At 46.2% G+C, this 24,099-nt stretch overlaps 2 protein-coding genes across 2 annotated transcripts in view; both read right to left on the bottom strand.

Moving 5' to 3' along the window:
- The window catches only part of LOC142496161 (hemagglutinin/amebocyte aggregation factor-like), a 178,335-nt gene that overhangs the window by 108,936 nt on the left and 45,300 nt on the right, over positions 1-24,099 (bottom strand). The gene's annotated exons all lie outside the window — the stretch shown is intronic.
- Positions 2,129-17,462, bottom strand: LOC142496162 (hemagglutinin/amebocyte aggregation factor-like). Its single transcript, XM_075602640.1, has 5 exons — positions 17,304-17,462; positions 12,304-12,370; positions 11,195-11,383; positions 3,595-3,747; positions 2,129-2,322 (listed from the first exon to the last, which is right to left on the bottom strand). Exons 1-5 carry the CDS (start codon positions 17,368-17,370, stop codon positions 2,256-2,258), a joined length of 543 nt encoding a protein of 180 aa, XP_075458755.1. The 5' UTR covers positions 17,371-17,462; the 3' UTR covers positions 2,129-2,255.

Genomic DNA, 24,099 nt, shown 5'->3' with positions numbered 1-24,099 from the left:
AGGTGTTGGGGGGGTGTATGTATTGAATGTATAGGCCAGGTTTATTTTGTTTACATTCAGCGTTTGTTCCGTGGTTCCGCGTGAGACCTCTGGAGACCACCTGTGGTTTCCTCAGGTATCTCACAGGTACCAGGCTGGTGGTTCCACGGGTGACACATGCGGGGATGAAGCAGTGGCCTCACATCTGTGGGGGCACCGCGGACCCGTAGTCTGCGGGGATGAAGCTGTGTGGTCCCACTTCTGTGGGGGCACCTCCGACCCATAGGTGCGGGGATGAAGATGTGTGGTCCCACTTCTGTGGGGGCACCGCGGACCCATAGTGAGCACCCGTGAGTTCCCCAGACCCCCGTGGGAACCACCCGAGGCCCCACAGACACCTGTGGGTCTGACCCGGGGCTCCCAGACATCCTTGGGCCTATCTCATCACGTTGATAAATGACTCTTGTCAAACATCCATCTGCTGTTTCTGCCCATCAGTTCTTCTGTGGTTCACAGAGACGTCGCTGAGGTGCAGACAAGTATATGCCAGTACCGCCACTGCTAGCTACACAGAAGACTAAAGGTTGCTGTGGATGTACATGAACAACTGATGGCCAGAAACAGCAGATGGATGTTTGACAAGAGTCTAAGTCATTTATCAACGTGATGAGATATCACATTTTGTTTTATAAGAAGACCTGCTATCAGAGTAATTTGAAACAAAAGAATCAAGACTCGTGCATCCACAGCAGTGAGAGGACTACTGGAGCGGTCAAATTTCTGTATCACCCTTTGTGGTCAAGCAGTGTTTTGCCTGCGGTCTACTTGCCACCGTAGTGAGGAGGTTGGATTTCCAGCTTTGGCCAGCATCTCGCCGGAAGCGCATGCGCATGCGCGAAGGACCGGGGGCTGTGTAAGGAGTGTGCAGGGAAGAAAGCAGACGGAGGTGGACCCAGCCCGTACACAGGCGTTTGGAAACCCACCCTGCCGTTTGCCGCTTGCTGAACTGCACACACCACCTAGAAGACTCTTCCAAATGGAAACAGGCTTCACACGACAAACCCATCCTTGAGAGGGACGCTCTCTACTTTTTTGTATGGTATTAAACTTTATTACACTATTTTCCCTTTTTCTTATCTTCTGAGGCGTCATCAGGGGGTTTCCCCTCACCCCCAACCCACCCTTCACCCAGAGGAACAGTCACCTGACCAATACCAGATACCCAGTGTGAGTGTGTCTCCTCCCCCATTTTAATTCCCCCAAATGCAAAGTCAAGATATACATGTATCTTGAATTTTCCCTCACTGTGGTCCCCCTCTCTCCTTTATTTTCTACATTCACATACATCCTGGAGCCACAAGCAGAAGAACGCGCCTGAGGATTTCTCCCCTTTCCCTTCTATACAAGTATACAGAGGCTGGCGAATCACCTCTGAGAGACTCGGGCAGCAGAACTGCATTGTGTGACGGACTACAACCGTGTATTGAACAGTAGGATAAACCTTTTGGCGCAACTTTACTATCTTCCTTAAACCATAGCTGTATTAACTGCTACTGTCGTGAAGGGGTTAAGTGCACCCGCAATCCCCCCGCAAGTCCTAAACTCACACCCAGGGCCAAATACCTCCTTCACCCACCCCCGCTACCCACAATAAAGCTGGCACGGTGGGTTAACCCCTTCATTGCCTTAGCGGTTACCCGCTAAGGTAATGAAGTGGGCTGTACATGCCTTTTTCCTGCCTCGGATGCATGCCGGGGGGCTCCAGTGCGGGTATCAGCTCCGGAGACCCCCGGCATCAATCACAGACAGGAAAAAGGGCTGATTTTTTCTAAGTGTCGCCCTTACCGATGCTACTCCTCCACCAACTTGCCAACTTTAGTTGGCGGGCTGGATTCCCGATAAACTCTCCAGTCTAGAGTGCCGATCAGCAGCGAAAAGCTGATCGGGGCTTCCTGAATTCAGCCGGGTTAAAAAAGTGCCGATAAGAGGCTTATCGGCAGCCGGCTCCCGATAATTTTTTATCGGGAGGAAAAGTTGCCGATAATTCCCACTTATCGGCGCTTACTGAATCTGAAGGGCAAAAAATGCCGAAAAAACGCCTTATCGGGGCTTACTGCATGAGGCCCTTAGTCACAATAAACAACAACACTTTCTGATTCCATCATTTATTATAGGAAGATCTGAATGTTTAATTTGCAATTAGTGGCACAATAGCGACCAAAGCACAAATATCATATGCACAATCACTGGTCAGATTATGTATCGGCAAACTGCGTTTAGCTCTGGTGGTTTATTGCTCTTCGTTTATTCTTGGTACAGTAATAGTATCTCCAATTTCTTTCCCTGCGGGACAAAGAAAATGTATTTACAGTGACTGCCGCAGACTGGGATATCTTCAAGTTAAAATGACCAATCAGTACAATAGTGCAGAAACCTGGAAGAACTATAAAGCTGCAGCTAACTTCAATTTCTTTCTCTTTGTATCTTTACATTCACATGTAACCTGATTCAATTTCTCACAATCCCCATTTGCTGCGGTTCTGTTTTCCGTAAAATATTACCGGCTTTGTGCCGGACGTGGCTGCATCTCCAGCCCCCCCTCCCCCCCAACTAGCCACGGCCTATTGCCATGAGCCGCATTAACACCTGTAGGCAGTGTTTTGTGGGGGTTGTGTATGGAACCCTTACAGTGTTCTTATAACATACCTAATATGCCATGAGTCCTGGCGTGCCAGAGGCCCCTATAACTTACCAGGTACATTATCGGCACTGACTCATTTTCTAGGGGGCGGACCAGCTAACCTGATCAAAATACAAGTGGATCCCGCCCACTTATATTTCCAGCATCCGGGGCAAGTGCCGGAATTCAGTGGGTGTCAATCGTGCCGCAAGATCCCCGGCACTGATAAGGTTAAAGCAGCAGTACCCAGTTTTTAGTGTATGTATTTATATACAGTATATATTTGATTGTACCTGATCTTGGGGAAATCCCCCTGTACTGTTCCCTGATCTTTAGGTTCTCTGGAGACTGGAACTTTCCTGGCATATTTGTACTTTTCTTGTGTCTGTGCGTGATACCAAAAGCGACATATTCTGTATATGGCACCAGGGCCACCAATTGAAAGCCACAATGTCCTGTCTTGATGACGTTCCAGCTTCCTGGTGGCCGCAAGTGCAAGGCTGACCATGGCGCCCGAGCAATAAATCGGCTCTAGTTCAGGTAATATTAAAACAATACACCCTAAAAGATATAGGCAGCACAGACTGGTGCTTTAAGTAAATAAAAATAATTGATACTTGATCTACAACAAATAATTCAGCTTTGAATAAAAGATAGATGTAGGAATGAGCATCGATCCATTCCCAAGGAGTATTTCCTAATCATTCCATAATTACTGTAAGGAGTGTCTGTTTGATCCCTAGAAAAAGTGTCTGAAACTCAGTTCCCCACAAACATATTAGTGTCAGAATGTGATGAGCAGTGTGGGACGGTGCTGATACTATGTAAATCAAGAAGACAAAAACAAAAGTGATGGCTGTTTCGGAAAGAAAACTGAAAGAGTAAAAATACATTCACTTCCAAAAGGGATTCCCCTTCAGGAGACACATACTTACCGATTTAAGTTATCTTGGAAACTGGCTATTCCTACAAGGTAGTAATGAGTGGGCGCTTCAAAACTCAAGTAACCATCAAAACTATTGAAGTAAATGTTCCACTGGCAGTCATAGTTGACTCTCACCTCCGCGCTACAGCATAAAAACTTCCACCTGGAGAAGAAGACAGTCATTCGAAGAGCTACCAACCCAACATCTACCATTAACCCAACCACACTGTACCAACTGTCCCTATCATGAGGGAGACTTCTGAGGTTTAGCTGACATATTGTCCAGTATGAAACCAATATTCTGCAGTGTCTGATGGCAAGGCAAAAATAAACAGGAAGCCTTGATTAAAGGTACAGCTGTGTAAAATGTTCAGATAAACATTTCATACAAAAGCGTTGTCAATGATATATATATATTTATTTAATAAATATATTTTATATATATATATATATATATATATATATATATAACAAATTGAATAGCGGTAACAGATATTATAGTGATTATAGTGATAACGGACCGGTGAGTGGGTCAAGTAATGGTAAGTGAACTAAAGAAATGTATTTAATGTAACTGTGTTTTTTGTTGCTTTTTACATGTGTTGTTTTTTTTTATTGTACATCATTTCTTGCCACTGTATGTATGTATGTATGTCTAGAAAGATATATACATACAGGGTAAGAAATGATAGTGTTTTAAAAGCTTGCTTTGCACTATGTTCAATGATTTTGGCTATGCTGCTATGCATAGATGTGTGTTCAATGTATTTTATAATTAGATAGATGTAATTTTTGTGCTTCTATGCTGTACTTTAGGTCATGGGGAGGCTTGCTTTTGTATATTGTAATTATTGGTGTCCTATTTTGTATGATGGTAACTTGTTCTCTTTAACGGTTGATATAGTTAATTGTGTAATTGGTATGGATGCTATTTTAATTGTTTTGGGATGTAATTAATGTATGCAAATTGATTGATGGTGACTTTATTGGATTACATTGTATACTTCTTTTGCTGTAATGATATTTTCTTTGGAATATTGTATTGTTAACATTGATTTGCAGCGTCTACATGTTCCTTACATTTTATGCAGCATGTATACAATGTAAATACAATGTTTTAAGTGGCATTTGAGGCTTTAGATAGGATGATTACATGTGATTTGTTTAGGAAATAGCATTGTATTTCATTGAGGATGTTATGGATAAGTGGTATTTTTATTGGAGCATGTTTTTGTTAACCCTGAGACATTTATTTGTACATTGGTTCATCATGTGTATATATATGTATATATATATATATATACAGTGTTCGACAATTCATTATAACTACTCGCCCGTGGCGAGTGCATTTAGGACGCTGGCGAGCCGTTGCTGCGGCTCTATGAATTCCCCTGCTCGCGCCAATTTTTTTTTTATATAAATAAATAATCCCCCTCCCTGAATGGGTTAACGTGGGGAAGAGGGCCGGAAGGCAGCGCTGGGTTAGCCCCTTCCCCCGATCTCCTCCCCCTCCTGTCCCTGGTCTCCTCCCCCCCTGACCCCGATCCCCGCTTGCTGCCCTGTGGTGTCCGCCACCTTTTCGGCCCAGAGGTACCGGTAAGTACTCTCTCATGCTTCCCCCCATGTCTCTCATACTCTCATGCTTCCCCCCATGTCTCTCATACTCTCATGCCTCCCCTCCATGTCTCTCATACCTCACCCCTTGTCTCTGGTGTGTTACCTTATATTTAGCCCCTGTGGCAGCTGCTGGCAACCTCTCACCGTGGCTGCATCCACAGGGAGGAGGAGAGACTGTTCCCTTGCCGCTATCTTGCCTCCTGCCGCTTGGCACTCCCTTGTCTCCCATGGGCACACCACCTGGGATGCGGGAGATGGGCGCGGGGGAGGGAGGGTTGTGTTGCGCGGCTGTGCACGTGGGTGCCATGCCTCAATTTCCTTACATGCCTCCCTGCCATTAGGCGAATCCCTCCCCCCCCTGCCGTGCGGCCAGCCCCCGCTACCATGTGGGACCCCCCCCCTACCGTGCGGAGGGCCCGCTGCCGTGCGACCAGCCCCCGCTACCATGTGGGACCCCCCCCTACCGTGCGGAGGGCCCGCTGCCGTGTGGCCAGCCCCGCTACCATGTGGGACCCCCCCCTACCGTGCATAGGGCCCGCTGTCATGGGCGACTCCCCCCTCCCTCCCCTGCAATGCGGAGGGCCCCCTGCCTTGCGGGTGAGTGTGTGTGTGTGTGTATGTGAGACTGTGTGTGTGTGTGTGTGTTTGACTGAGTGTGTGTGACTTAGTGTGTGTGTGTGTGTTTGACTGAGTGTGTGTTTGACTGAGTGTGTGTTTGACTGAGTGTGTGTGACTGAGTGTGTGTGTGTGTGTTTGACTGAGTGTGTGTGATTGTGTGTTTGACTGAGTGTGTGTGTGTGTGTGTGTGTTTGACTGAGTGTGTGTGTTTGACTGAGTGTGTGTGTTTGACTGAGTGTGTGTGTTTAACTGAGTGTGTGTGTGTGTGTGTGTGTGTGTTTGACTGAGTGTGTGTGTGTGTGTGTGTGTGTGTGTGTGTGTTTGACTGAGTGTGTGTGTGTGTGTGTTTGACTGAGTGTGTGTGTGTGTGTGTGTGTGTGTGTGTGTGTGTGTTTGACTGAGTGTGTGTGTGTGTGTTTGACTCAGTGTGTGTGTGTGTGTGTGTGTTTGATTCAGTGTGTGTGTGTGTTTGACTCAGTGTGTGTGTGTGTGTGTGTGTGTGTGTGTGTGTGTGTGTGTGTGTGTGTGTGTGTGTGTGTGTGTGTGTGTGTGTGTGTGTGTGTGTGTGTGTGTGTGTGTGTGTGTGTGTGTGTGTGTGTGTGTGTGTGTGTGACTGAGTGTGTGTGTGTGTGTGTGTTTGACTGAGTGTGTGTGTGTGTGTGTGTGTGTGTTTGACTGAGTGTGTGTGTGTGTGTGTGTGTGTGTGTGTGTGTTTGAATGAGTGTGTGTGTGTGTTTGACTGAGTGTGTGTGTGTTTGTGACTGAGTGTGTGTGTGTGTGACTGAGTGACTGAGTGCCTGTTTGACTGAGTGTTTGTGAGTGACTGTGGGTGACTGAGTGGCTGTGTGTGTCACTAAGTGATTGTGTGTGACTGTGTGAGACAGTGTGTGTGTGTGTGTGTGTGTACAGACACCCACCCACACCCACCGTCACCTGCCCACCCAAAGTCACGTCACCGTCACCCAGTCACCCACCTCCTGACCCTCCCTCTCTCTCACCCTCTCTCTGTCTCTCTGACTCTCTCTCACCCTCTCTCTGTCTCTCTCTCTCACCCTCTCTCTGTCTCACCCTCTCTCTCTGTCTCTCACCCTCTCTCTCTGTCTCTCACCCTCTCTCTCTCTGTCTCTCACCCTCTCTCTCTGTCTCTCACCCTCTCTCTGTCTCTCACCCTCTCTCTCTGTCTCTCACCCTCTCTCTCCGTCTCTCTCACTGTCTCTCTCACCCTCTCTCTCTGTCTCTCTGTCTCTCTCACCCTCTATCTCACCCTCTCTCTCTGTCTCTCTCTCACCCTCTCTCTCTGTCTCTCTCACCCTCTCTGTCTCTCTCACCCTCTCTGTCTCTCTCTCACCCTCTCTCTGTCACTCTCCCTGTCTCTCACCCACACTCTCTCTGTCTCTCAACCACACTCTGTCTCTCTCTCTCCCCCACACTCTGTCTCTCTCTCCCCCACACGCTCTCTCTCCACCACTCTCTCTCTCTCCCACTCTCTCTCTCTCCCCCACTCTCTCTCTCTCTCCCACTCTCTCTCCCCCACTCTCTCTCTCTCCCCCACTCTCTCTCTCTCTCCCCCACTCTCTCTCTCCCCCACACTCTCTCTCTCCCCCACTCTCTCTCTCTCCCTCACACTCTCTCTCTCCCTCACACTCTCTCTCTCCCTCACACTCTCTCCCTCCCTCACACTCTCTCTATCTCCCCCACACTCTCTCTCTCTCCCCCACACTCTCTCTCTCTCTCTCCCCCACACTCTCTCTCTCTCTCCCCCACACTCTCTCTCTCTCCCCCACACTCTCTATCTCTCTCCCCCACACACTCTCTCTCTCTCTCTCCCCCACACTCTCTCTCTCTCCCCCACACTCTCTCTATCTCTCCCCCACACTCTCTCTCTCTCCCCCACACTCTGGTTCTCTTGTTTACCCTATATATCTTACTTGCCCTATACTTCACCGAAATAACCTATACTGCTTTCTTCCAGATCTGACTAAAGCTTCACACGGAAGACATCGGAACCCCCCTAACCCAGAAGAGAGGTAGGGAACACATCCCCTCCAATGTATAACATTGCAGGAATGAGGGTACCTGGACATTGAGGGACTGCGGATCAGGTAAGATCCCAGGCGGGATTGCTGCTTTAGATATTGTGACGTGGGGACATCCAGACACTGGTTAAGGGGTTCAGGAAACTAGTCATTCACACCAGGCTTTTATTTCTAGATCTGACATTTACGCACACACACACACACACGCACGCACGCACACACACACACACACACACGTAACAAGGACTAATTGTAGTATAATGTAATACAATAAATACATTTATGTCAAAAACGAATGTTGTTCTGACTAGGAATTTATTAAATGTATTTTATTTATATATATTTTTTTAAAGCGGGGTTGGGGGCGGGACTAGGGTTGGGGGCGGGGTTGGGGGCGGGACTAGGTGGCGAGTAGATTTTTTGGTTGGGCGAGTACATTTTTGGGTGATTTGTTGAACACTGTATATATATATATATATATTTTGAGAAAAAGGGATGACCCCGCATCCATAAGACAAGTTAAGGCAACTACAAAACCGACAAGGTAAATCTAGATATAATAATCTGTCGGTGGTGCTATAAGGGCATATAATATTGCAAGAGAGGAAAAGAGCCCTAAAAAAAGCACTCTAGTTTGCCTGGCAGTACAAAATCACGAAATTTTATTGAAAGTTGTCACAGAACATAAAGTTAAAATACAAAGTACAGAAAATTAAAATAAGGCATGGATCCCCTATGTAAAGCAAAACTTGTTATATCCTCTAAACAGAGGGTCCCAGAAGGGACAATACAAAAAGTCTAAATAGACAGAATAAATGCTATAAAGTACCTGACAAGGTGACAACAGTAAGGCTGACAGCAGAAAAGAAATGGTGGCTAAATTACGTGGCTAATACAATGAACAGCAATATACTTCTATCTCCCTTAAATCTGGGATGAATACAAAGTAATGCAACGTCAGTAGGACTCAATGTAAAAAACACATGATGCAGTCAAAAAAGCACACCTTAGTCTGCAGCAGCAAATGAACAATACGTCACCTCAAGTCAGGTACTCAGCAATATCTTGGGAGGAAACAAGGAGCAAAGCTCATTGCATGTGTACATGTATATATATGTTTTATTTTATTGTAATTTTTATTTCATGGTGAAGCCACTGTACAAAGGAATGTGTGAAGGGTGGGTATGTGGTCATGATGGCTTAACCCCTTAATTACCTTTGCGGTTAGTATCCAATAAGGTGATTAAGGGGTTCATTGATATGTGAATGTCATTGCAATGTATTGGCTATGTATTATTTTGGCAACGGACCACAAGGATGATGCTGGCAACGGGGCATTCTTATTGATGCGGTCAGTAGAATTTTCTTTATTTTACTATGCTAGTTAATGTGTTTAATAATGGCCAAATAATGTATTATCCCTATCTGGATAATAGTTATTTGGCACATTATTGTACTGTATGTGTTGGGGTGGAAGGAGGGGGTATTGGCCCCAAGGGTATGTCGGTAGGCCTCCCTTGTGGGTAGTGGGTGAGGGTGGTTAGGCCTCATGGGGTGGGGTGTAGTGGGGTAGGGTATGTGGGTGAGGGTGGGTTAACTCCTTAATGACTGTAGCGGTTAATAACCACTATGGTGATTAAGGGGTTAGGGGACATTACATTGGATGTTTTTATTTTTGTTTCTGTTTTGCAGAAGCAGATGGGGCATGGGCAGGATGAAGATGAGGATGGCCTTCATCGTGGCAGCCGGACTTGGGTGAGTGCTATATGTATTTAATGTATTTATTGTTATTTATGTATTTTAAATGGACAACTGTACTATTATCCATTTGTGGATCATAATAATTTTGCCCATTACTGTATTGTACAGTATGTTGTGTATTGCAATGTTTATTGGGGGCAATTGTGCCCAATAAACATGCTATTATGCGTTAACCCCTTCGTTGCCTCAGCGGCTATCCGCTATGGTAATGAAGCAGCATTAATGTATTTTAATAATATTGTGCGGGAGCAGGGGGTCCCCTGAGCTGAACCGCATTGATTTCTGGCCCAGAGACCCTCCGCTTCCCGAGTTACAGGCCCCGGTTTGGGGCATCGGTTACAGTGTCGACGCCATCTTTATTGCGGGCACGTAGCGTATAGGACGCTATAAACATGGCAGCACCACTGCCCACCCGATCACACATACCGGGGCCTGTAACTCAGGAAGCAGGGGGTCCCTGGTCCACAAAGCAATGCGGTTCAGCTCAGGGGACCCCCTTCTCACTGTACAGTATTATTAAAAATATATTCATGCTGCTTCGTTTCCATAGCACAAAGCCGCAAAGGTAAGAAATGATTGTGTATTGATATGGGTGTTTTATTCATAGTGTAGATGTGCAGAGGGTCTCCAGAGCTTAACCGCTTTGGTTTTAGGTCCGGGGACCCCCTGCTTCCCGAGATACGGGCCCCATAGGGGGTGCCGGTATCCCTCTGCTTTGTTTACATTCTGCGGTCACGTGATCGGGACATTTAAATGCAGAGGGATACCGGCACCTCATAAAGGGGCCTGTATCACGGGAAGCAGGGGGTCCCAGGACATAAAACCAATGCGGTTCAGATCCGGAGACCCCCTGCACATGTACACTATGAATAAAATTGTATATAATTTTTTTTATAATATGCCGATGTTTGCGGAGAGAGAGCAACGGATCTCTCTCTGCTGCAAATACATCTCGGCAGGGGACGGCTTCTCGGCAGCTTCTCGCCAGGCAGCCGCCTTGCCACCGGTTACTCGCCATTATATCAAATGGTGGTAGCGCATTCATTCGCCAGGGACTCGGCCCTTACTGCATACAGCAAGTTTAACACGCCAAAAACATGGCTAGTTCAAAAACTGGCGAATGCATTTTTTCGCTGCTTACAGCATAGACCCCCTAGTGATTCTTTCCCTCTTTTCTGCGCCCCCATTCTTTTGTAAAGTTGATAGCTATGTCTGCCTTGGCCAGCAATGAACACTTTTTTGAATATAATAAATAGAAGAAAATGGGATGGAGCATATTTGGAGGAAAGAAAAACTAACTTTCTACTCAACACTGTATACGCTTGTATATAAAAGGTACATTGCAAATCTATTGTTTCTTGTGTTGTGCACATTAATTATGCAGCCATCATTCGCCAAAGAGATAGAAGAACAATAAGTAACAGCTTAGATTAGAATAACACGGAGAAGAACAAAATTAGAAACATATTCATTTTCACTGCAAACAAATAAATAAAATAAATGACTTTACAGGGGATTGATTTTTTCAAAGGAAGCCAATTACATTAAAATGAAGGGTTCTCTAGCATGTGATTTTACCTCCTTTCCTCCTTTGTAAAATCGTAGTAACTGCCCATGCCAGTTATGACCTTGCCATACAGACACCCGAACTGCCACTGTCCATTTAAGACACTGATGTAGTCGGTCCAGTTGCATAATGAAAGTTTGCTAAAGGCTTTCTTGCAGCCAAATTCCCAGAGTTCGTCCTTGTAGTCATCCCGATGCAGACTGGAGGAACACAAAGATGATGTCATGGCAAGTATTTAGTATCTACGGTCGGTCTATGGGTATTATGCGCCCTCGGCGACCATTTAGCCTAGCGCCCCTCTACACAATTAACGTTCAAAAATGAATATTGTGCTTTAGAATAAATAAATATTCTACATTTATAATTATTGATTTATTTTACATTCAAAAGGAGAATATTATACTGAATCTACATTCTCATTGTCCTGTGGGGGAGGGGGGGTAGTTATGTACCCAGGAGGGGGAAGAAACGAGAATGAGGTATGGGTCTGGTGGGTAGGTAGGGCCATGACAGAGGTGGAGGGTGAGGACAGAGTGTGTTTACCTGCAGCCTTGGAGGGTGAAGGGGCCCTGCTGGAAGACTTCCAGAAAGGCTCGCAGAGGTGCCTGACAGAGGGTGTTCACAGAGGTACCTGTTAATTCCACCAGCCTCCAGCAAGTCCCCTCTGAGAGACACCTCTGCAGAACTGACACATACTAGTGTCGCTGGCAGGGTACTCGGGCCCCCTGACTCACTGGGTCCAGGACAGTAGTCCCAGCTCTCTCCCACTGTTGACAGCCCTGCTGCTAAATGGAATTCCCAGTTGCTTAGTGGTTAAACTGCCTCTGATTGTCACTCATACCCATTAGTAACAAAAAGACATTCTACTGGATCCAGCCAGATCTATGTACCAATGCATCACAAAACAACCCCTTTGCTGTCAGAGGGACCTGTCTATCTGCAAGTGAGGACGTTAGTGCTGATGAATGAGCTATATCTATGACAAGCTCTCATGCTGGTCCATCAAAATTTGTCTCTTCCTGCAAAATTATCTAGTATTCTCCAGAACTAATACATCTACTGTACTCTGACGCTCATGAACACTGAATCCCACTGTCGCATGGGAACACTGTTACTGTACCTTATTATTAAGCTGATGCTTTGATGATCCGGACACGTAAAATTAAAAGGATGGTAGTATAAGCTTCCTACAAAAAATACAAAGAATAAATGTTATAAAGTCTAATTTTATTATTATTTTTTAGAGATTACCAAAAAACTTCCTATGCTGATTCTGAGATTATTATGAATAGTGATGGAATACTAACTGGAATGGGAGAAATATCATTAAAATATACTAAAATACCAAAGAGATGGGTGGTAGTAATGGAGGTATTCAAGTCTGCACCAGAGAGAACTCTAATAAATGAAAGAGCAATGTGTGTGGTAGAGAGAGTAACAATAGTGAGTGAAGGGTTGGATAAGCACTGACTATAAATTTGCACTTCCTCCCTGAGGCTCAGAAGGGGAGGGCACAGGATATGCACCATGATAGGCTGCACACAGATTCCTATGTCACCACCACTTATGTCACTCAAGGAGTCAGAATGAGGGGGTTCAAATGCCCACTGGATTGCCTATCACAGCCTGTAGCTACAAAGGACTTACGTGACAGGAGGCAGAGAGGCAATCTGGTCCAGCCATGTTACATATACCCTATTTCCTCAATTCTAAGATGCACCTTTTGTTCGATTTTCACATGTCTTAAATCGAGGTGCGTCTTAGAATCGATGTATTAAAAAAACTTAACATGGTTCAGGAGAGGTCCCATGTCAGCGGAGGACGAAGTGTGCGGCGGCGGCAGGAGAGGTCCCACGTCTGCAGATGGTTGAAGATGGACAATGGGCGGGAGTGCGGTGGCGGCGGCAGGACAGGTCCCAAGTCTGCAGGTGAATGAAGATAAGATGACAGCGGGCGTGCGGTGGCGGAGGCGGCTAAAAGATAATAATAGCAAGAGCAGAGCGGCATAGGGGAACGGCTTGGGAGGTGCACACTGTAACACCGGAAGTTAACCAGTGTCTGACTTCCGGTTACAGTGTGCACCTCCCAAACCATTCCCCTATGTCGTTCTGCTCCTGCTCGGCTCTCCTGCTATTATGATCTCCTGCCGCCGCACCCCACCACACGCCCGCTGTCTTCTTATCTTCATTCACCTGCAGACTTTGGACCTGTCCTGCTGCCGCACACCCACCCGCTATCCATCTTCAACCATCTGCAGATGTGGGACCACTCCTGCTGCCGCCCGCTTCGTCCTCCGCTGACATGGGACCTCTCCTGAAACATGGTAAGTGAAAAAGTAATTTTCCTCGATTGTAAGGGTCAAATCGATGGTGCGTCATATAATCGAAGGCGTCTTACAATTGAGGAAATACGGTACATGTAACATGGTTAGTCCACCCTGCCTCTCTTTCCCCCTGTCATATAAGTCCTTAGCAGTCTAGACTGTGACAGGCAGTCCTGTGGGCAATTGACCCCCCTCATGCTCTGCCCTGAGTGACAGCAGAGATGATGGTGACTCATAGTCTGTGTGTAACCTATCAGGGTACAGATCTTGAGCCCTCCCCTTCTGGTTCCTCTGGGAGGCAATGCCAAAGTTAGTGAGTGCTCACCCACCCTTCCAAGAGAGTGGAGGTGTGTGGCCTGTCTCCTCCCTGTGGGAGAGAGATGCCAGCCAGGCCCTCTTGACTGGCTGGCTCAGAAACATCTAAGGCTCCACATTAGAAGAGTCAGCATCATCCAGAGACCTGGAATTCTCTGAGAACCCTGCATCCGCTGTATATGTATAAGAACTGCAGTGACTGCTAAATAAACCCCCTTCTGTTCTACACACCCCTGCCTGAGTTTCCATTCTATTGGTCCGGGGTGTATATGATTGCTTTGGTGGGGACTGCCTTCAGAAACCCTGGAGTCCACTGAAGCTGGAGGCGCTGAACACCAGATAAAGAACATCATAGGTCACCAAAAGCCTGTCTTGGTCTCCATCTCATCGCAGACAGCTCAGCCCTCCTTGACCCTCACAGGTATGCCGCACCATAACACCTTGAAGCTGAAGCAGTATCCCCCAGAGGGTGGAGGTACATGTGTTACATATGTGAATTACGTGTCGCAAAGGGTAATAGCAGTAAATGTTCATGCGCTAACTGCAGTATGAGGGTGGTAGTAGGAAGTGCGTTAGGTAATGAGTATATTAGGAGTATGTGGTATAGTAAGTCGCTCATATCAGTAAGTCTATGTGGACTAAGTATAGCAGAGAGGTGATTGTTGTAAAGTGTCAGTGCATTCAAATCCCAAATTAAAGAACATATTATTCTATTATAAAGGACATTTAATCTTAATTTTCCTCTATCACATACTTCCCTAATCACTTCACTGTCAGATCCTGTACCTGTCATATACTGTATCTCAGAGAAATATGGGTTATATATTAAAAAATTGGATACTATTTTACTTTATATTTTATAACAAAATGTTTACATCATATACCGTTTCCATATAAGCAGATAAAACATTAAGTATATGTATATCTCCATATCTAACAACTGTTTTACCAAACATTAAATTATACAACATTAAATCATACACGTACAGAAACAGAAACAGAAAAGCAGTGTTCATTTTGCTGTCAGTAAATGTAACAATATCCATTATATAACATTGTGAATAATTATCCTATCAATTCCTATCTTAACCCCTTCATGACTGGCTGAGCACTGGCTGAGCACCCTTATTTATGTTATTACTTGTGTCGTGGAAAAACTCAGTCCCACACATTCTTTTTAGGCAAAAATAATCTGTTGAATAACTTTATTGCAGCAGCTGCTTGCAACATAAACATCAAGACATGCGTCTGATCTAACATAAATGAACTGAACTGTAGGCTCTAAGTAAGCTATCTTATACCAGAAGAAGGGACGGGCATACATAATATCACAGTGTCAGCACTTATTACTTCATTTGACATCATACTTTTCTTTATCTTGTTTTGCTCGCAGTTACTTGGTTATATATTTTGCAACATATTTTAGCAGATTAAACAAAAAGAAAACTCATGTGTTTAGCTACCTCATCTTTCTCAAGGCCGACAGCCGGTGCATCTCTCTCTCTCTCTCTGACTCTACATGGGGGGGTTTAATAGATAAGATAAGGGGCCCAGCTAAAGAAAGAAATTACAGTTCCAGCATTAAAGGAAGTTCCAAGGGGGAAAAACTTATTCTGCACACACGCACACACACACGCACACACGCACACACACACACACGCACAAACACACACACGCACACGCAATTTCACTTAACCCATAACGCAATGAAACACAAAACATGAGTCTTCTTATATCTATGGAAAACAAACCCCTGGTTATACTGTAGCTATACATAGAAATAATGTGAAAATATTATTCTTCCATACTTGTATATACACCTCTTCTACTTTTTCATGTGATTTAATAGAAACCACCATGATCCCTCAAACACCTTTATTACCTATTCTTTTTGCGTTGTCAAAAGAAGTTCAAATCATTCTCCCATTTATTATATAACTTTGTAACTCCTTTCTCTATATCTTTTATTGCATCTCTTCTATCATATAACATAATCCACATTCATTCCGGTTTGAGTTCTTTTATGTTAGGCGCATTCGGTGTTAACCAATTCCTTAATATAAGATATTTTTGCCACGGTCATTGTCACTATCGCTAATTTAGGGAATGATTGCTTATTCACTTTATCTTTTTGTTTTTCAAAATTCCCAAATAATAACACAAGATAAGATTTTTCTAATCTACCATGAGAGTTTTATTCACAAACGGAACGTCCTTATTCCAGAATTGTGAGATTTGGACACACAACCAAAATCTGTGTTTTAAATCCGCTTTTCCTTGTTTGCATTTTACACTTCTTCCTTTTGAGTTATGTGAGCTCTCTGCCAATGGAGAAATCGTATTTTTTTTTTTTTAAAGGGGCTTGTACCCAATTTCCTGCAACAGGGGCCAGAAATGCATTTACTATGCAATGATCTGCTGGCCCTTATGTCTGTGAAAGTGTTAAATATGGACACAATTGTTAGGGACCTGTGAGAAAGCGTCATATGATGCGAAACGTGTGTTGGTCGCCGTCCTGACGTCATTTCGTCAGTAGCATGTGATACTGAGGCGTACTAACATTCTACTAGCTCCTCAACTCAGCTTTGCTCCAGATGGAGAATAAGAAACAAAGTATCAAATGCTTAAATACTTGTGCAATACGTAACAGCCTACAATATACTAAAATAGCAGCGCAGGGCTTATATATCTTTGTTTTATTAACTATTCAAGGCCAGAATCAGCTAATAGAGGACTACCATCTAGTAACATACTAACCAGACTACATAAGAACAAGCAAAACATACTGTAACTATATGAAGTAACAGTTGCAATAGTAATGATACACAGTTACTTGGTGATATAATGTAAACACATCTCTAGCAATTGCTGAATAATTGTCTATATTCTAACTGAGCCCTCCAGATACTGTATTGTAAATAAAAACTCTACATTAACCAGGGGATCAAATTAAAGCATAATGTGCTAAATATCTATATAAAAGCTATAGAGTCAAACATATCATATAATACACACACACTTGGCTATAAATGCTTAACTACCGGTATTACTGATTAAGCTAATAATTAAATATTGTCCAACATAGATAGTTGTAAATATATACGCACTATGTACACTGACACAAATAGATGATAGTATATTATTACCATCACTGCTCTCATCTGTAAATTTTATTAGATATTAGATTATCTTAAGGATAACAGCCTGAGTCCAAACAGCTCAGATAGCTACAGTATATGCACAATATACCAACGTCTATAAATAAAGAGATATTACAATTTCAATTTTCCTCGGTTCAATCACATTTTTATTTGTGCAATTCACTGTATATAACATTATCACCCACATGTTTGTGTCTTATTAAATATTCTGATTATATTTTAAAACATACCAACTAATGTATAACGATAAAGAGACAGAAATAAGCGCAGAAGTTACAGACACCATAAGTTACAGCAATCACAGAACAAGACCAAAGTTACCATCTTTCGAAGCATAATCAAGTAGTTTTGCTGTGTGACGCAGTAACAGAATCATCATCAAATCCATGACAACAGTACTGTGGGAAGTCTGGATCTTGGAGAAGTTCTGAAGCCTGTTTAATGTCTCTATCTAGCAGCTCAGTCCCACATTCCCAGGGCTTATATAGCCCAACCCAAGTCCCTGCCCCTAATATAATAACCAGCCGCCCTGCCAATAACATTCACTTATTTACCATATCATTTGTATCGATTCCCAGACAAAATATTTGCACAATATTAGGATATCTTGTCTTCTAATTAAGGGTTGTTTTCTTCTTACTAGATAAGTGGAACAAACAAGAAAACAGATAAGTGCGCACAAGAATTCTAACTTAATAAAAGTGTATAAGTGATAATAATTATATCAAAAACACCCAGAAACGTGATTAAAGTGCATCAAATTAATAAGTGTTACCAATGTAGATGAGCGTCTGCTGCTGTGTAAAGCGAAGCCCAAGACCCTATAATCTACAAACAACAAAACAAAACAAAGCGCACAACACTCATCGTGAAAAAGTAATAAACAGTGTTTATAAATTAGGTAGTTCAAGGTTAAGCGTACATCAAAATAGACTCATTCAGGCATATATAGCCCCACCGTGGCAGTTACCCGCAGCTGCGACCAGGAACTGCAGGGATCTCGCTCCCCCTTCCACACAATCAGCTGAGATGAGATGGTAAACGCAGTACCGGACTGCTGATGTCTCTGCCACAGTCTCAAAGTCCTGTACGTGACGTCGGTGCGCCCGATGGAACTAGAGGAGTTGTTAACTCAATCCTCAAAGACAACGTGTATCCTTACTGCAGACCTCACTGAACATCCGCATGGATCAGCAACGTAGCGGTGTAGTCTCACAGTCCTGTTGCTTTGAGGATTGAGTTAACTACTCCTCTAGTTCCATCGGGCGCACCGACGTCACGAACGGGACTTTGAGACTGTGGCAGAGACATCAACAGTCCGGTACTGTGTTTACCATCTCATCTCAGCTCATTGTGTGGAAGGGGGAGCGAGATCCCTGCAGTTCCTGGTCGCAGATGCTGGTAACTGCCACGGTGGGGCTATATATGCCTGAAAAGTCTATTTTGATGTACGCTTAACCTTGTACTACCTAATTTATAAACACTGTTTATTACTTTTTCACGATGAGTGTTGTGCACTTTGTTTTGTTTTGTTGTTTGTAGATAAGTGGAACACTGAAGTTTACGTGCAGAGGTATATATATATAAAATTGAAAACGTTGTATGTTTGCTGTTCTTATGGGCAATCTGATTGATCCGTCGGTCTGTCACTCAGCCTCTGGCCAATCAAATTGGTCTGTCGGCCCACCAGCCCCCCCCCCCCCAACGGCTCTCATTGGCCGGTGTTCTCTAACAGTCTAACCCACTCTTACACACACACCACCCTCACACCACGTGCGCCTCTCCAAGACTGCCTACCACACGTGCACCAGCCGCCGCCTCTCACCCAGCTAACTTACTTAACCGCCGCCTATCACCCCTGAGCCTCCGGCCTCCCCTCCCAGCTCACACCCCTGCCGCCGGACCGCTGACTCACACCCCTGAGCCTCCAGCCTTGCCTCCCTTCCCGCCTCGCTTCCCAGTTCACACCCCTGCTGCCTGCAGCCGGCCCGCCACCTCACACCTTTGTGCCTCCTGCCTCACCTGCCGCCTTGGAACATCACCCGCACATGGAATGATTCGTGGGGGAGCGGGTGGATGGGGGAGGGAGCATCCGAACGGGTGAGGGAGCGGCCAAACGGGGGAGGGAGCGGGTGGACGGGGGAAAGAAAATAATAATCCCCATCCCCGTCACCCATACACCTCCAATTTCAGCCCTCTCGACCCACCTCCCGCCTAGGCCAGAAGCACACATGGCACTTCCTGCCGACGTGTGCACGCGCCTCCGTCTTCACCTCCCCCCCACACCTTCACCTCCCCCCCACCTTCCCTCCCCCACCCCCACCTTCATGACTGGCTGAGCACCCTTATTTATGTTATTGCTTGTGTCGTGGAAAAACTCAGTCCCACACATTCTTTTTAGGCAAAAATAATCTGTTGAAAAACTTTATTGCAGCGGCTGCTTGCAAGAGTAACATTCACATAAACATCAAGACATGCGTCTGATCTAACATAAATGAACTGAACTATAGGCTCTAAGTAAGCTATCTTATACCAGAAGAAGGGGTGGGCATACATAATATCACAGTGTCAGCACTTATTACTTCATTGGACATCATACTTTTCTTTATCTTGTTTTTCTTGCAGTTACTTGGTTATATATTTTGCAACATATTTTAGTAGATTAAACAAAAAGAAAACTCATGTATTAAGCTACCTCATCTTTCTCAAGGCTGACAGCCAGTAAATCTCTCTCTCTCTGACTCTACATGGGGTGTTTAATAGATAAGATAAGGGGCCCAGCTAAAGAAAGAAATTACAGTTTCAGCATTAAAGTAAGTTCCAAGGGGAAAAACTTATTCTGCACACACACACACACACACACACACACACACACACACACACACACACACACACACACACACACACACACACACACACACACACACACACACACACACACACACACACACACACACACACACATAATTTCACTTAACCCATAACGTAATGAAACACAAAGCATGACTCTTCCTATAGCTTTGGAAAACAAACCCCTGGTTATAGCTATACATAGAAATAATGTGAAAATATTATTCTTCCATACTTGTATATACACCTCTTCTACTTTATCATGTGATTTAATAGAAACCACCTTGATCCCTCAAACACCTTTATTACCTATTCTTTTTGCATTGTTGAAAGAAGTTCAAATCATTCTCCCATTTATTATAAAACTTTGTAACTCCTTTCTCTATATCTTTTATCGGTTTGAGTTCTGTTATGTTAGGCGCATTCGGTATTAACCAATTCCTAAATATAAGATATTTGTGCCACGATCACTATTACTATCACTAATTTAGGGAATGATTGCTTATTCACTTCATCTTTTTGTTTTTCAAAATTCGCAAATAATAACACAAGATAAGATTTTTCTAATCTACCCATGAGAGCTTTATTCACAAATGTGGAACGTCCTTATTCCAGGGTTGTGAGATTTGGACACACAACCAAAATCTGTGTTTTAAATCCGCTTTCCCCTGTTTGCATTTTACACTTTTGAGTTATGTGAGCTCTCTCTCACTCTCTCTTCCAATGGAAAAGTTGTATTTTTTTTTTTTAAAGGGGCTCGTGCCCCATTTCCTGCAACAAGGCCCAGAAATGCATTTGCTATGCAATGATCTGCTGGCCCTTATGGCTGTGAAAGTGTTAAATATGGACCTGTGAGTGTTAAATTGTTAGGGACCTGTGAGAAAGCATCATATGATGCGAAACGTGTGTTGGTCGCCGTCCTGACGTCATTTCGTCAGTAGCATGTGATACTGAGGCGTGCTAACATTCTACTAGCTCCTCAACTCAGCTTTGCTCCCGACGGAGAATAAGAAGCAAAGTAGCAAATGCTTAAATACTGGTGCAATACCTAACAGCCTACAATATACTAAAATAGCAGCGCAGGGCTTATATATCTTCGTTTTATTAACTATTCAAGGCCAGAATCAGCTAATAGAGGACAACCATCTAGTAATATACTATCCAGACTACATAAGAACAAGCAAAACATGTTTATATGAAGTAACAGTTGCAATAGTAATTGTCACAGTAGCTTATCTACTATATATTTTTGAAAGTGTTCTATGTGTCCGTGTCTGTATGTGTCTCCCTGTGTCCCTCCCTGTGTCCCTAGCGGCAATCTCATTGGACTTTCGGCCAGGCCAATGAGATAGCTCCCTTGGCCCGCCCGCCCCCGCACTGAGGCGGGGACACACACACACACACCTCTCATTGGCCTGACACACACACACACAGTCCCCCCCACCACGTGCACCGCCCTGCACCGCCCTGCACCGGCTCCCGGACGGAGGGGAAGCGCGGCACTCCTGCCGCCAACTTCAGGCTCCTCCCCCTCGCTCTCAACCGGCTCACGGACCTCTCCGCAACATCCCCACCACGTGCGCTGCCACCCTGCACCGGCTCCCGGCCGCAACATCCCCACCACGTGTGCCGCCACCCTGCACTGGCTCACGGACGGAGGGTAAGCGCGGCCCTCCTACCCCAGCCGACAACGCTCCCTTACCCCCCCGCCGCTCCCTTACCCCCCCACTGCTCCCTTACCCCCCCGCCGCTCCCTTACCCCCACGCCCGCTCCCTTACATCCCCGCCGCTCCCTTACCCCCCAGCCCGCTCCCTTACCCCCCAGCCTGCTCCCTTACCCCCGCCCGCTCCCTTACCCCCCTGGCCGCTCCCTTACCCCCCACCCGCTCCCTTACCCCCCCGCCCGCTCCCTTACCCCCCCGTCCACTCCCTTACACCCCCGGCCGCTGGGGGGCCAAGCAGCCTCCTCGGATCTGCGCTAGTCCCACTCTCCACCACCTCTCACTCCCGTTGTGTGTGTGTGTGTGTGTGTGTTACCCCCGCCCGCTCCCTTACCCCCCCGCCCGCTCCATTACCCCCGCCTGCTCCCTTACCCCCCCGCCCGCTCCCTTACCCCCCCGCCCGCTCCCTTACCCCCCCCCCCCCGTCCGCTCCCTTACACCCCCGGCCGCTGGGGGGGCAAGCAGCCTCCTCGGATCTGCGCCAGTCCCACTCTCCACCACCTCTCACTCGTGTGTGTGTGTGTGTGTGTGTGTGTGTGTGTGTGTGTGTGTGTGTGTGTGTGTGTGTGTGTGTGTGTGTGTGTGTGTGTGTGTGTGTGTGTGTGTGTGTGTGTGTGTGTGTGTGTGCGCACGCACACACCCTGACAGACGCACGCACACATACCCTGACTGGCGCACGCACACAAACCCTGACTGGCGCACGCACACAAACCCTGACTGGCGCACGCACACAAACCCTGACTGGCGCACGCACACAAACCCTGACTGGCGCACGCACACAAACCCTGACTGGCGCACGCACACAAACCCTGACTGGCGCACGCACACAAACCCTGACTGGCGCACGCACACAAACCCTGACTGGCGCACGCACACAAACTCTGACTGGCGCACGCACACAAACCCTGACTGGTGCACGCACACACACCCTGACAGCCACACCCTGACAGCCGCACGCACACACCCTGACTGACGCACACACACTGACTGACGCACACACACTGACTGACGCACACACACTGACTGACGCACGCACACACTGACTGACGCCCATACACCTCCAATTTCAGCCCTCTCGACCCACCTCCCGCCTAGGCCAGAAGCACACATGGCACTTCCTGCCGACGTGTGCACGCGCCTCCGTCTTCACCTCCCCCCCACACCTTCACCTCCCCCCCACCTTCCCTCCCCCACCCCCACCTTCATGACTGGCTGAGCACCCTTATTTATGTTATTGCTTGTGTCGTGGAAAAACTCAGTCCCACACATTCTTTTTAGGCAAAAATAATCTGTTGAAAAACTTTATTGCAGCGGCTGCTTGCAACATAAACATCAAGACATGCGTCTGATCTAACATAAATGAACTGAACTGTAGGCTCTAAGTAATCACTTATACCAGAAGAAGGGGCGGGCATAGATAATATCACAGTGTCAGCACTTATTACTTCATTGGACATCATACTTTTCTTTATCTTGTTTTTCTCGCAGTTACTTGGTTACACAAACTCATGTGCTAAGCTACCTCATCTTTCTCAAGGCCGACAGCCGGTACATCTCTCTCTCTCTGACTCTACATGGGGGGTTTAATAGATAAGATAAGGGGCCCAGCTAAAGAAAGAAATTACAGTTTCAGCATTAAAGTAAGTTCCAAGGGGAAAAACTTATTCTGCACGCACACACACACACACACACACACACACACACACACACACACACACACACACACACACACACACACATACACACACACACACACACACACACACACACACTGAGTCAAACACACACACACACTGAATCAAACACACACACACACACACTGAGTCAAACACACACACACTCAGTCAAACACACACACACACACACCACGTGCGCCTCTCCAAGACTGCCTACCACACGTGCACCAGCCGCCGCCTCTCACCCAGCTAACTTACTTAACCGCCGCCTATCACCCCTGAGCCTCCGGCCTCCCCTCCCAGCTCACACCCCTGCCGCCGGACCGCTGACTCACACCCCTGAGCCTCCAGCCTTGCCTCCCTTCCCGCCTCGCCTCCCAGTTCACACCCCTGCTGCCTGCCGCCGGCCCGCCACCTCACACCTTTGTGCCTCCTGCCTCACCTGCCGCCTTGGAACATCACCCGCACATGGAATGATTCGTGGGGGAGCGGGTGGATGGGGGAGGGAGCATCCGAACGGGTGAGGGAGCGGCCAAACGGGGGAGGGAGCGGGTGGACGGGGGAAAGAAAATAATAATCCCCATCCCCGTCACCCATACACCTCCAATTTCAGCCCTCTCGACCCACCTCCCGCCTAGGCCAGAAGCACACATGGCACTTCCTGCCGACGTGTGCACGCGCCTCCGTCTTCACCTCCCCCCCACACCTTCACCTCCCCCCCACCTTCCCTCCCCCACCCCCACCTTCATGACTGGCTGAGCACCCTTATTTATGTTATTGCTTGTGTCGTGGAAAAACTCAGTCCCACACATTCTTTTTAGGCAAAAATAATCTGTTGAAAAACTTTATTGCAGCGGCTGCTTGCAACAT

This window comes from Ascaphus truei, chromosome 5 (assembly GCF_040206685.1).
Source record: "Ascaphus truei isolate aAscTru1 chromosome 5, aAscTru1.hap1, whole genome shotgun sequence".
In the NCBI taxonomy this organism is placed as follows: Eukaryota; Metazoa; Chordata; class Amphibia; order Anura; family Ascaphidae; genus Ascaphus; species Ascaphus truei.
The sequence above is the reverse complement of the archived record's forward strand: the minus strand, read 5'-3'. Positions and strand labels throughout refer to the sequence as shown.

Excerpts from the sequence above, each read along its gene's own strand:
- LOC142496162 (XM_075602640.1), bottom strand. The coding sequence starts at position 17,370 with ATGGATTTGATGATGATTCTGTTACTGCGTCACACAGCAAAACTACTT. Across the intron at positions 12,371-17,303 it reads TGATTATGCTTCGAAAGATG|GAAGCTTATACTACCATCCT; the intron begins GTAACTTTGGTC and ends TATTTTTTGTAG. Across the intron at positions 3,748-11,194 it reads TTTACAAAGGAGGAAAGGAG|GTGGAAGTTTTTATGCTGTA; the intron begins GTAAAATCACAT and ends CTTCTTCTCCAG.